Here is a 14518-nt window from a genome sequence, read left to right as displayed (position 1 = left end):
GCAGAAAATATTTTTTTTTTAAGAGATTATTGTTTTTCCTACCAATTCTTATTGTAAAGTATTAACCATGGATTTAATCTTTTTTAAATAAGATTAGGACTCAGAGGAAACTCGTGTCTCCAAAAGTTTCAAAGGATCCTCAAATAATCTACATTTGATATCCAACTGATGCTGTTTCCACATGTCGTATAAGACCTGCCATAAAATGAACCACAGAAAGAATAAAGCATCTAAAATTAGGGGAGAGGAAGGGCGAAGGGGGGATAATCTTTCATGTTTACTATATAGAAAAAGTTCCCAACTAAATATCAGATTTGAAGAAAAAGCTATTCCTAGGCACCCACATGAAGCTGAGCATTACCCGCATCCTCGTTATGAGAACAGACGAGAACCGAATGCTGTTGCAACGAATTAAATGAAACAGCAGTCTGAATCACCCCCTGATGTAACATTAGTGTTAAATACTGTGTCTGCTCTGCAGCATGACATTTAAGTGAGAGATGACAATAGCTTCTGGTTTTTGAATATTAGAGGGAAGTTAATGAGAAACGCTGGTGGCTTATGTGTGTAGATATTCAAAAAAAAAAAAGAGAAAAAAAAAAACATCAAATCTGAAATTTGTTTTACTAAGGTTTTCATACCACATGACTTTTTCTTTTTTTTTTTTTTTTGGTCATGTTCCAACTAAAATCAACATTATGTTTTATTGGGATATTATTAGACAGAACTGTCATGCTGAGAGCAGGAGTTGAACCAAAGTGCAGACAAGACATAAGGAGGTCTCAAAACGCCAAAAAATAATCAACTTACAAGCAACACAGGAACAAAAACACAGGAGGCTTGGAGAGTCACAGAGCATGAAAATACATTCCAGGAAGTCTGACAGAGGAACCAGTGAGGATCACGTGAGATAAAAGTGGTTAAATACTGAGGGAGTGAAAGCTGCAACAACAGAAATGGGCTGATTAGGTAACAGGTTGCAGGTGTGAGGGGAGAAGGGAGAGGGAGAGAGAGAGAGAGAGGATGACACCAGGGGGCGAGAGAGAGTAAACAGGGGCACTATGAAAGTGAATGTAACAGAAAAGGCTGATTTAACGAAAATAAACTAAGGAACACAGAACAACAAATTAACACAACTACAAACCCAAAAACCCACAAAACAACTGATAAGACTAGCAGAAGGTGGTGGATAACTGAGACGTGTGTTTCTTTTACAAATAGAAAATCTAAAAGTTAAATGAATAAATCATTTTTGCTCGTCTTTGCTAAACTGCTTAACCTCTGGCCGATTGGAAACAGCACATCTGTGAGCATCAATTTTCAAGTCATTCCTCAGATTGTCTTTTGGATCTAGTTCTGAACTTTGACTGGTCCATTCTAAATATGTACAGACATTCTTTAACTTAAGCCACTGCATTCATTCTGGTTGTATGTTATGAGCCGTTGTCCTGATGCAAAGTAATCCTCCACCATGTCTTTTTGTAGCCTCCAACTGTATAATCCTCCAGCGTCACCCTCTGACCAGCGTCCATGTCCCTGCTTAAAACATTTGTTCCTAGTTTTAGTGAGAATGCGAGCAGCTTTCCGGATCACCTGTGTTGTGTTGTTTTCAGCTGGACATCTTAAAACACCTGAAGTTATCAATGTGACTAAAGATAAACACAAAATGAGTCATATCCCCACAGCATGACGCCTTCTCCACCATGCTTGAAGTGATGTTGTGTGTTCAGGTTGATGTGAAAAGTTCATTCTTGTCTCATGTGACCAGAGCTCTTTTTTTTTATTTTATTTTTTTTACATATTTGAAGAGTCTTCTCCATGGTTTGTGGCAGATTTGTGGAAAGCACAACTAGCTGCTCTCTAGATAAGATTCTTCCAGCAGAACTGTGGATCTTTGAAGCTCCTCATAAGTTACCATGGGACTTGTGTCTGCGTCTCTGAATAATGCATGTCTTCCCTGGCCTGTCGGTTTATGTGGGTGGTCATGTCTTGATCAGTTGCACTAATGTACACAGAGTAGATATCTCTTAACAAATGTGACAGGCCGAGGGAAAAGTAGAAATAGAAGAAAAGAGGAAAAAAACTTACATCTTTGAGAAAACAGTGATTTTCATGATTTCCTTTTGCAAAAATATGCAAGTTGAAATCCTATGTATTGCACTGTTTTCACGTCCCTCTGTCAGTGCATTAAGATACCAGTCGGGTTTGTGGAAACATTGGTATGTAAGTCTTTTATAAGACTTTATTTTTATTTTGTATGTGTTGTTGTGCATCATGTCTTTGTGGACCATGAGTCTGTTGAAATAAAGCAATCTATGAGGAAACAACCCTGTGTTTTAAATAACAGTTTTCAAGGTTTTAAAGTGGTAAACTTTGTGTTTGAATTCAGTTTGTGTATGAGATAAATTTGAGCAAAGTTGGTAGTCAATGCTAGCAGACATTATTTATTGTAAAGTATTTTAAATTTAGAATCGACACTTTCCGAATTTGTAAATTACTCAAAATACCGCTCACATTTGTCCTGCTGTTGTTGATGAGCTGAAAAATATCAACCCTTACGGCTCATGACACAGACGCAGACACTGAATACCCAAGCTCTGTGTAATAAAATAGACATCAATATTATTATATTATTTCCCCAAAGTCGATATGAGGAGAAAAAAAAAAGAAAAGCCAGACAGATTTTAGTTTGCTGTCACTACAAGGTGACTGACTCTCTATATCTCAAAATGTCAGACATAAGGAATTACAGCTTGAGCTTGCCCTTCATAGCCACTCATCTGTTCCAAAAACCTTTCACCAACACATCATGACGAATGATTTTCTTATACCAACCATACATTTCTTTTAGATGCTGCCTCTCTTTCCTTCCTAACAGTCCTCTGTCTGATAATCAAGTGGTTGCAGAGGGGAGAAAAGATCTGCTGCAGCACATCGTGGATATGTTGGCGATATTTTCCCTCAACTAGTTAAGCACACCAAAAGTAACATCTAGTGGAGACGAAACTGCATTTTGAGGTGACAACTAAAGTTACAAGTTGAGGGAACTTTATTCAGTCTGTGCTGAATTTCTGAATCGTGAACCTAAAGTAAATACAACCTAATTGGATTGATTGTGAAAATATTGCAGCACTCTAGTAAAGGTGACATTTTATCTCAAACACTGTTCAGAAATATATCCGTTCAGAAGTGACAGTTTGATTTGCATATTTAATGTGTATTCTGAACTGAACACATTCAGTTCAGAAATGACAGGAACAAGGAACAAAATACTTTGTATGGAAAATGTAAGGAAAAGAAATGATAAGAGAACATTAGAGCACTGAAACAACCATCCTGAAGCTTTACATATGTCCTCATAGCTTCTTATTTCTCAGTATTTACGGAGAGTTAAACATTTAATGACAACAAAAGGCACAGTCCCAACTTGGTTCATCAAGTGTCTTTATGTAAACAACCGTAAAACAGACAAGTACTTTGACACAGTTCTGTCACAATAACACAAAGGCCTTTATCACCATGTTTTGGCTTTAAAATGTAACAAATAACTTTTTGTCTGTTGAACTTACTTTCTCAGAAATAAAATAATTAGATTTATGTTTTTATAGCTAGCATTAGCATAATGTCCAAACAATTATTTAAATGTTCCCAAAGGATTGGTGCAGTGACAAGTGTGCTTGAGTTTATTTTTTTCGTAATAACTGAACTTTTTTTTTTCAGCTTTGCATAAAAAGCTTTAATAAAGTTTTGATTAAGCTCATTGTACAGTTCCATATTCCTCTCTGTCTAGAAGTAAAACTTTCAGTTCAGTTCTTTTCTCTTGTGGCATCACATTCCAGTGTGGGTTCAGGAGCCAATGTTTAAATTTAAGACTAGGTTTGAAGCTTTCTTTTTGACCTGGCATTTTCTTTCAGAATAATTCAGTACTTACAGCTGGTTATATAATATTCTCGCACTCCCCTTTAGATGTGATCACTTTTTCCTGTTTTATACTTAAGAGTTTGCTTTATCTACTATAGTCTAGATTTTTTTAACAATGCATCCTGAGATGACCAAGTTTCTTATAGAAGTGCAGAAAGAAGTAATTTCTTGACTTCTAGAAAAAACATATAAGCTTTTACATATCCACACATGGAATGGAATGAAGACAGAAAAGGGATGAATTCCACCAACCACAAGAATCAATTGTCAGTCACCACCTAGTTGCCATAGCAACATCAGGCACTCAGCCACATGCTGTGTCCATCCCTCCGTTTCGCTGGCATGGGGGTGTCGGCAGATCTACATGATATTGACGTAGATTTTTTTTTTTTTTTTACCAACTTCGAAGAAATATTTCAAGAGTATTGAAAGGGCACCCAAGATGAATTGTTTTCTTTTGCTTAGGGTATATTAAATCCTTTTATTCAATGGTCTTCAAAGTCACTAAAAAAAACGTATAAAATTGTGTAAATTGTACTTCATGTAATATTAAATCTGCACATTAATTAAAACAAAGTGTTTTTTGAGCATTTCTAATTATATCTAAGTAGTTTCTTTTTTCTTTTTTTTTTGAATGGGGAGTTTGTTTTAACATTCAAACCCAAAAGATCCAACCAAGGACTGGATCTACAAGTGGCTAGAAAACCCTTTCAATATGTAACAATTGAACTGAAATGTCTTCCCTGAGTTTATGAAAGGATGGATAAAGGTCTGCATGACACCCCGTCTCATTAGTGATGACGGGACTTAAGATGACAGGTTTATGAAACAAATTAATTAAGAGTAATTACATATATAAACCGCTGACTCGTGCTGTTGCTTACCCACAGAACATCTGGATGTTGTAGAGGGTTGGGTCATCCTCTAGAGGGGCCAGCTGTTGGAGGCACAGCTGCTCACATCCACCGTTGAAGCCGTCGGAGCAGTCGATGCCAATATGGTGGTCGTAGCACCCGGTCCCATCTTTCATTGGACTAAGCCCTGGAGGGCACTGTAAAGGAAATAAGTGTTAGGAAATGGCTCGGGTTAATACTTTTAAATACCTGTGTCACTCGAGCACATGCTCTCTGGGTCCAATGGCGATAACGCAGTGGTACACCTGTTTTAAAACGCATCTAGATTATTGGCAGACACATAGTAAACTGCAAGGCTGTGTTAATACCTCTCCATGCAGAATAAACGAATAACACAACAAACTGACTTACATTCAATATTTGCTGAAAGTACGTCAGTAACGATAGTAACACATGCAAAATGTTGTTTTGAAATATAATTATATGTTGTTGTTTTTTAGATGAGCTTATTTTATTGACAATATATGAATAATTGCTCTCTATGGCTCAATTTTAACAAAAACGGAGAATTCAAACTTTTAATCTTCACAGTAATTAATTATACTTTGTAATCAAGAGCTCTCTCATTTTAAAATTATTCTGGTTTATCAAAAAAAACAAAAAAAAAAACAAAAAAAAAACAAATTTGCACAGTATTTTTTACTTTTAATTACAAAAGGAGAGAGTTGGATTCTTTGGTACACTTAGACTTTTCTCTCTAATGAAAAACTTTTTTTTTAACTTAGAAATTAGGAATGTTATTTGACATCTCCTTGTTTAAAACAGAATTGGCATCGGAGTGAATTTATAAAAGAGCTCCAAGACCTGAATTCACCCCCAGCTTTCCTGTCTTCCCCAGCTTTGTTCAGAATTTCCCATGATGTTTTTTTATAGACCTGTCAAGTCGACTGCACATAATAGTTTCTGTCAGCTAATACTTCAAAGGCAACTTTGATGAAGTACACTTTAACAAGGTACCACTGCATTCACAATGGAGACCCGGCAATAGAATTCCTTCAAGCAACAACGTATCCGTGCCGGCTCATTTTGTTATCTAGTCCTACTGAATTCAGTACAAAGTTCAGGTGCCTCATTTGGCTTAATGAAGCTCACAGGTCTGCTGTAAAAATCTTGTCTCATTTGCATTTCTGTCAAAGTGCAGCGTAATCTGTTCTTCTCACACCAAGCGGGAAAAAAAAGTTGAAACTTAAGTGTGCTTTAAGTTTAAGGCAATGCAAGTGGCTCGCCATGATTTGCAAAACACAGAAAAAAAAAATATCGGATAAACTAATAAGCAACAATTGCAACTTCAGATGTTGAAATATAAGAAGTTGGTCCAGAATATTCAGATGCAGGCTCTTACAATGAAACTGAATGGAATACTCTTTTGGCAACTAAGTGATTACCATTGTTGTAGCATAATTTATAAAATCAACAAACAAAAAACTCATATGCTTGCTAATTTCAAAGAGCTTTAACATGGAACAACATCATGTCTCGTCATCATTTGTCTTGGCACACCATGGGCCCTGCAGTAGCAGTTTAACATTGTTTAAAAGCCACAGCCTGTCAGGACAGTCACCAACCATGTCTGTCCTTTCAGACACGTTTCCACATTCTGATGGCTGCTTCAAAAAATAACGCACCATGCAACACAGATTAAATCATCTCTAACTGGTTTCTTGTACGTGGCACTGTGTTCACTGAAGGCCACTGAAGCACATTTAGGATGTTTGTGGAACGGGAGATTTGAATCATGAATGTGCAGCTGCCAAATCTGCAGCAACTGCATACAACCATCATCATGTCAACATGGATCAAGACCTCTGAGAAGTGTTTAAAAAGCCTCGACAAATCAATGTAATGCAGAATTAAGGCAGTTCTGAGGTCAAAAGGGTGTCCAATCCAGTACCAAGAAGGTCGTGCCTGAAATTGTATCCAGCTGGTGCATAATGTGTGTGTATTGGGGTGAAGAGTGAAAGACTGACTGTGTGCTGCGTTGGCACGACAGATCAAGTTACTTTTTGTCAAATCTCATATTGTCCTTTTTATCAGGCCAAGTTCAAGGCTTTATGGATACAAATATGGGTTGATTTACCCAAAAGAAAGGCCAAGTGTCATACGCTGGCGTCAGACAACGCTTCTGGCATGCAGACACAAGTACGACACCATTAGTGCAATCATGGCGTCTGCATTCATAGCACAGAATAAGATCACTACTGCAACATTTGTATACTATGAACACATATCTTGCAGTAATGGAGTCTATGTGCGGCATGTGGCATCTCTAATTCAGCACTTAGGTCAGAGAATCTTTTTACATGTCCGTAACAAAAGTCGATCAACTTGACTAAGCTGGAACTCAAATAACAATATTCTGTAGACTCACATGGCATTGAAGTGCAATATATTATGATGGAGGGCATGATGAGTAAATATCAAATCTGTTTGAATGAATTACACAGAAAATAATGAAGCTCTGAGGGTTTTCTGCCTGCACTTTTAAAAAATTATTGTAAAAAGCAAATTGTCTTGCATCAGTATTATAAAACTGTTTTCCACAAGCAAATCAGTTTCATATAATTCAGTTTGTAAATTAAAATTAAACAACTACAGGAATGCTGCACAATAGAACATGTCACAGTTGTAGTCACTAGATCATTGTGACTTTTTTTTTCAAACAAATGGAAATTACAAGAATTTATGTTCAATGTGAAATATTTGGAGACACGTCAGCGCAGAACGAGGCTGCAAGCTAAGTTAGTGCTATTGATTTTGTCACTAAGCAAGAGAACGTCAGGGTCAATACTTTATTGTTGGTGATGTAAAGAGCGTATGAGACGTTGAATCCTCAAATATATCTGTGGAATAGTTTTGAAATTACTGGAGCTCCTGTTCAGTAGTTGGTAGATTTGTGGATATGTTTCTTACATGTGTTGGATATATTGACGAGACACTGGCCTGCTGCTTGAAATCTCAGGTTATTTATTCGTAACAAGGTTCTGACAAGCAGAGGCAACAGTAGCTCTGGGCTATTATCCATTTATCCAATAGCTAATAATCACAGGTGTATAACCTGTGGATTGCTAATAATTGAGATTGTCACAAATGTTGTCTGTAATCCTGGCTCGATCACTGGTAATCTTCTGTACACATCATGTTTAATTTACAAAATCACTGAAAATATAATCAGTTAAGCATAATTGCTTGGCTGTTTGGATAAATGAGAATTTGACTAAAATATAATTTTGTATTTTAAGATTTTGCACAATAAAACAATGCCACTTATAAGAGTTAGGGTCAATAATCCCCTGGAACATAACAGGAAGTTAACATTCAAAAACCCTTAAAAAATAAAGAATTTGAAACATTTGGTCTAATTTTTGTGTTGTTACACATAGTACTTCCAACAGTACTAGTAGCCTCATATAAGGCTTTTGAAGTCTGCTGAAAAGAACAGCTTTCAGACTGGTGTACAGTCTCTAACTACAAGCTGTGTGTTCAATATCTGCATTTCAGCCTCAAACCCTCAAGTCATACATTCATGGCAAGAAGCCTTTGTAGTTCTTACATTGTTCAATAAAGTGAAATGCCAGGGGGGTGGCTTCCTCTCATGAATGAAACGTATACATTAAATTTGTTTGCTATATATTCAGGAGGTCAACAATGATGGAAAGGTTTGGTATCAAAGTAATACAGTGACATAAAAGCAGGCTTTACAAAACAAAATCATTAAAAAAAACTTGAGTAAAAAAATATTTTTTTGTTTGTTGTTGATTTCTTTGCTCTTTCATCTATTTCAGAATTACACAGGAAATGTTTGTGGACAAAATAACAGAAAAATGGAGGAAGGTTTTGTGAAATTGGCAGAATGTAGATTTGCAAGCATTTGGGGCAGCATATTAGCCATCCACTGACACAAACAACACCGACGCCATTACTCTCGCATCATTTAATAAGCAGACAGTGAGTAAAAGTGCTGTCTGTTATTCTGTGGAACAAGCTACCAGTACAAAGCCTTCTCTTGAAAACCCCTTGAACCACCACGGCTTTTAATCCCGTTGCTTAATGGAGATAAATTCCTGCAGTGCTTTTTAGGCTTAAGGGAATCAGCTCTATGCTATTGCCAAACAGCAACAAATCCCTCTGAGAGGAGTTGGATAATCTTTGCAGTTTTCAAATTCAGCTGATAGCTGATAGGTACGAGCAAAGACTGAAACTGAAAAGCAATATTCTTCCAGAAAGAGCGGATGTAAATACCTAAGAGGCTTTAGTCAGCAAGTCACAAAAGGTTTAGGTTAAATATTTAAAAAGCAAATAAATAAATCTGGTTTTGTTCTCTTTTGTACGGGCGTTTTATCTGTATGCAAGTTGTTTCGCCCACTCTGTGCTAAATCACCGGTGATGCTAGTTCTGACGTGGACATGTTTCTAACATTAAGATTACGATTGCATTTCAAAGAATTGAGAATTGCCATCTAGTCCAACTAAAACAACTGTTTTGATTCACAGGTGTTTTGTATTTTGCTTCGCATTTGTATTTGCATTTTGATCATTTTAGTGTTATTGTCAGAGTTTTTTCATGAAACTCATTTAGGTTAAATATTAGTTGTTTTTTTCTTGTGTTCTATTCTGTGCATTTTGCCTTAGACTCTAGAGTCAGTATTAGTCTTTACCTTTCACCATTCAGGTTTTTCCCATGCCCATTATTCATTCTTCTCTCACTTCCCTGCTTAGATTCTCCCCCAGCTGTTCCACAGGCTGCTGATTCTACTCACTTGGTTACCGTGTCAGTCATTTTCTCCTTCTCAGTACTTAAGCTCCTTCATTTCCTCAGCTGTTTTCTCACCTACTGTGTTTACTTCGGTCTGAATCAGTAGATGAGTTTGTTAACTTCTAGCTTTTTTTAAATTATTATTATTATTATTGGGTGGCTCAGTTTATTTCAAACAGTGAAAACTCCAAGCAAACCATAACCTGCTACTTTAAATCTTGTGAAATGTTCATTGTGCTTATTGGTCAGACGCGTCAGGAGGGGAAGAACCAAAAGTAAATACAAGATGAAAATATACTGTGTTCTAAGCTAGTCTGAGAATTTCTTTATATAATTAATTTGTTTTTATATAATACGTTGTGCAAAACTGAAGAAGCGTGCCGAATTATTGAAGGCAGATTTCTTTAAAGTTGACAAAATGTCTCAAAATGTTTCAAAAATACCTCTTAAAATCTTCATAGCTGCATGGGGCTTTATGCTTTACAAAAAGAGTTGCCACCATTGTTTAGTGTGTTTATCTACTAATGCAATGCAAACCTGGCCAAAGGAAAGCCTTTGGCTCAATCTTGCACCAGACACCTGAAGTCGGATCACATGAACGCCACAAACGAACCGCTCCAGAATTCATTTGGAACTGCACTGAGACCACCTCCTCTAAACGTTCTCAGTACAGTTGATTTTGTCCGCACTCTACTGTAAAAGCTGTGTTCACATGAACTGCACGGAGGAGAGACACCAACCAGAGCTGGTTATGAATTGACTGAACACCCTCCCGCCTCTGTCCCTGTGTGTTTTCCTCAGGTGCTGCCAGTCCCTCGATTTCTTCATTAAATTCTATTTTCATCTTGTGCTTCTCCTGTTTGCATTTGGGTCCATGTCCACAAACCACAAAGACAACAGCAAGTGTTCAGCTTGTTCCCAGCGCACGCTGGATTGCCGCTTGCCACAGATCTCATTTGTTGTGTTCGTGGACAGGATGTCAATGCATAATTGTGAAAACAAGGATATAGTTTTGGAAAATCCAGGTCTAGCCTTTGTCTTTTTCAGATTATGCCATTGTATGGAGATCTTCACAAAACAACAACAACAACCACTGACATGTAGTGGAGCAGTTTGCACCTTAGCGGGAAGCAGTCGGAATAAGAGTCGGGTCAATTTTTCCAATTTGCAACTGGAAAAAGACTTCTCCCTATAGGCTGGGAGTCAGCGTCTGTCTCAGGTAGAGCAGTTAAAGTGTCTCTGGGTTCTTGTTCGCGAGTGATGGTATGTTCGAGCAAAGGCCTTGTCTGCAGTAATGCAGCATTGCTCCAATCTTTCACAGCAAAGATAGAGTTGAGCCAAGAAGCAAAGCTCTCAGATTACAGGTCTGTCTCTGCACTCTGACTCCCTCTCTCACATGGCAATGATCATTAAGAAAAACTGAGATTAAGTTTGGAGCTACACAGGCAAGTCCTGTAGGAATCTATTGGCAATGTTATTGATTCATCAATTAACCAAATTAGTCATGGATGGAGGGGGAATGTTGTTGGTGAGGAAAGTTGGTGCAGAAATGTGAAATTACAGAAGCTTAGATAAAAAATGCATGCTTCAATATATGCCTGGATTACAATTTTCTTTACAAGTCAATTTTTAAAAAAATAAATGTAAAGAAAGATTTTTATACTGTAACTTAAGTCTCTTGTGAGGACAAATGACCGATTAATGTATCCATTATACTGTCCTCTCACTGACTTTGGAAAAAATATGAAATATTAGGTTTATGATGCTGAATTGTTTCACATAATTGACATTTTCCTGTATTGAGGAAAACATTATTATTTTAAAGTAAAAATAGCATGTTTGTGCTTGTCTAAAAAAGCACTCTTGAATATGTGAATAGTTGGCGTACAAGGGGAAATGATCACTGAGGCATATTGGAGTATTAAGGTCCAGCATGCTTGAAGGGTTTATAATTAATTAAGACAAGTAAGTCGCAAAAGAAACTTAAACTGGTTAAATAGTTTTACAAAAAGCTTGCAACTTTTTAAATTGTTCTCGCTTTCCTGGTCTTCATTTTATTTCAGAAAATGTCTGAACAGCTGGAAAATTTCTAAATCTCTATCATGTTGATTATTTCAACATGGATATAAAGTGTTAAAATTAACATAAAATCTGAATCTATAATTGGAAAAATCATTTTATAAAAAACTATAAGAACTATTTTATAAAATGGCACCATTTTAAAACTGGTGCCATGAACCTATCCATTTTCATATTCCTCACGTAATGAAGGCAACATAGAAAACTGGACACCAATGGGCAAAATACCCACTACTTACAAAATAAATAAACCTAAAGTTGCACCAACTCAAACGGCATTTAGAGGTTCATCTGCCACAAACAGCAGAAAACGAAGGAAAATGAAAACACACCCAAGCTTCAAAAGGACGTGTTCACAGTGTGATTATTAAAATGGCCATAAAAAAAAATTAGCTAAACAGCCAACCAGTTTAAAAATATATGGAGCAGCTGGCATTTGTAACAATCAATCCTGAAGCAGCACTGCTAGAAATACTGATTTTATAGTGAGAAAAACCTGTGGTGATTTTGTACATTTTTGTTCTGTATTTTAGTTCTTGCAATTTATGTTCAGTTTAGAGTTTTTGTCTATAGTTTATTTCACTTTGTGAACCTTACTTCCTTTTTTATTTTAGTAATCTGGTTGGTTCTTGTTTCATTGTTGCATTTCATTTTTGTTCTTTTGTGTCATTCTCTTGTTGGGATATGTTATGTTTTGTGCTGTCTTGTTTCTTTGTTAGTTTCTGTTTACCGTTTGGTTTCCCAGTCAAGAAATTTGTTTAATTACTCTCACCCTTTTCATTATGGAGAGCCATTTCAGCCAAAATTAAATAAATAAATTGGTGAAATAAATAAGCAAATGAGTAAAATAAATCAATAAATTAAAAAAATGAGTGAAATAAATAAAAAAATACTTAAATAAATAATTGTCATTTTTATTCCCATTTATATTTGTTCATTTATACATTTATTTATTCCCAAATTAATTTAACCATTTTTATGTTCCCATTTTTGTTTGTCCAATTTTAATTTTTCCCTTTTTTGTTTACCCATTTTTCATTTATCTCTTTATCCATTTACCCATTTTTCATTAATCTATTTTTCATTTAACCACTTTTCAATTTCCCTTTTTCATTAACCCATTTTTTTATTTATTTTTCATATCAATTTTTCCATTTCCCATTTTAATTTATCTGTTTTTCATTTATCCCTTTATCCATTTTTCATTATTATATTTTTAATTTAACCACTTTTCAATTTCCCTTTTTCATTAACCCAATTTTTATTTATTTTTCATATTTCACTCATTTTTTTCATTTATTGATTCATTTTACTCATTTGTTTATTTATTTCACACATTTATTTATTTATTTTATTTTGGCTGAAATGGCTCTCCATATTTCGTGTCCCAACGAGCTCTCTCCATGTATATGGTATATTCCTCCCTGGCTCTTTCCATCATTGCAAAATGTTACTTTTATGTCGAGAAATTTTTGGAAGTGTGAACTAGTTTTTTTTTTTCTCTTCTTTTTTGACTATTCCATGGATAAAACATAATTTAAAGTTTTTAAGCTGTTCCTTTAAATTTTTGTTTAATAATGTCTGCAATTGTGCGATTTGGTAGATTTAGAAACATGCTACTGCATTCCTCCTGGAAATGTTACAGTGAAATTTTATAGTTATAGAACTAAAGAGGGAACTGAAAGGTATGCTGACTGATATATCCAATTAAGAACCGATAGATATTTTTTCATAACCTTTAAAGATGTATCTGGCCGAGTGGGGAAATGTGCACTGCTCTTTAATGTTTTGTTTTTTTTCCACAGAGAAACTCATCTTAAAAATATATATACTGTGAGATTAGACGATGTGCTTAGTCAAAGGTCATCTTAGAGAGTTGCGTTTGTAAGTCCGCCCTTCAGAGGAAAAGTAAGCAAATCAAAGAGATGGATGGCAAATTTAAGTTTAGTTTTGCCATTTTTGTTCACACTCCCTTATCCTAGACGCTTTTGTGCACCTGACTTTTACAGCTCAGATTCCACAAACCCAAAGCGAAAACTTTTTGTTATTACTAGCTGAATTGGCACCAAACGTTCTTTTGCAAAAGTTTAAAAGTAAGCCAGGCATGAAACTAAACAAAAAGTTATTTTTCAGAAAGCAACTTCTGAATTTCCACTTTTAAAGTCTGCTGCACTAATGAGAAGGTGTTATTTTTGAGTCTGTTTATGAGGGACCAGACTTTTAGACAGAATTATTGGGGGTCATAAACCTGAAAACAACTGGAGATCGCACTTCGCTATTAAAGATCTTGCCGTTCTGTTGTGTCCTGAAAACCAAGAAAAGCAGTCTCACAGCTGGCTGTGCCTAATTGAGGCAACAACCGCAGAAGTGCAGATTCTGATAATGAGACTGACTTAATTGCCACAGTGTCTAGTGTGGTGCCAATTCTACAATCTTATGCTCCACTAAATGATTGATCAAATACATTTCCTAGTTCCTATCTGAGGAGGAATCGTCAGCCTTGTTAAATTTCAAATAAAAACAGCATGTTTAATTGAACATCCTCCTTTTTGAACCACATATTCTCTTCAATTCTATTTTATAACTTTAAAATACAACACTAATATAATAATCCCTCTCAAACACTTGGGAGCAGCATTGCGATTACATAGTATTAAAAATTGGTTTAAGACAAGCAAGTTTTTATAGGTAAAACTACCTAAGTTGGATTAATAACAAAATGTAAAAAAAACAAAAATCCAAATCAAGCAAAAAGGGGGAAAAGTACTTGATCAACCATCTATGTTTAAACACACAACATCCAGGAAAATCCTGTGACCCGAGGAGAGAAAACATCAGTAGTGGCAATCTAA

At 35.8% G+C, this 14518-nt stretch overlaps 1 protein-coding gene across 3 annotated transcripts in view; it reads right to left on the bottom strand.

The window, feature by feature from the left end:
- The window catches only part of astn1 (astrotactin 1), a 343361-nt gene that overhangs the window by 188667 nt on the left and 140176 nt on the right, over positions 1-14518 (bottom strand). For all 3 annotated transcript variants that reach the window (XM_088014719.1, XM_088014716.1, XM_088014717.1), the window contains one exon: positions 4806-4972. In XM_088014719.1, coding sequence (XP_087870845.1) covers positions 4806-4972 — 167 coding nt within the window. The remainder of the gene's footprint in view (positions 1-4805; positions 4973-14518) is intronic.

Source organism: Poecilia mexicana, unplaced genomic scaffold (genome assembly GCF_051168715.1).
Source record: "Poecilia mexicana isolate PSO_F unplaced genomic scaffold, ASM5116871v1 scaffold_17, whole genome shotgun sequence".
NCBI classification, from domain to species: Eukaryota; Metazoa; Chordata; class Actinopteri; order Cyprinodontiformes; family Poeciliidae; genus Poecilia; species Poecilia mexicana.
This window is presented reverse-complemented; position numbering and strand designations above follow the sequence as displayed.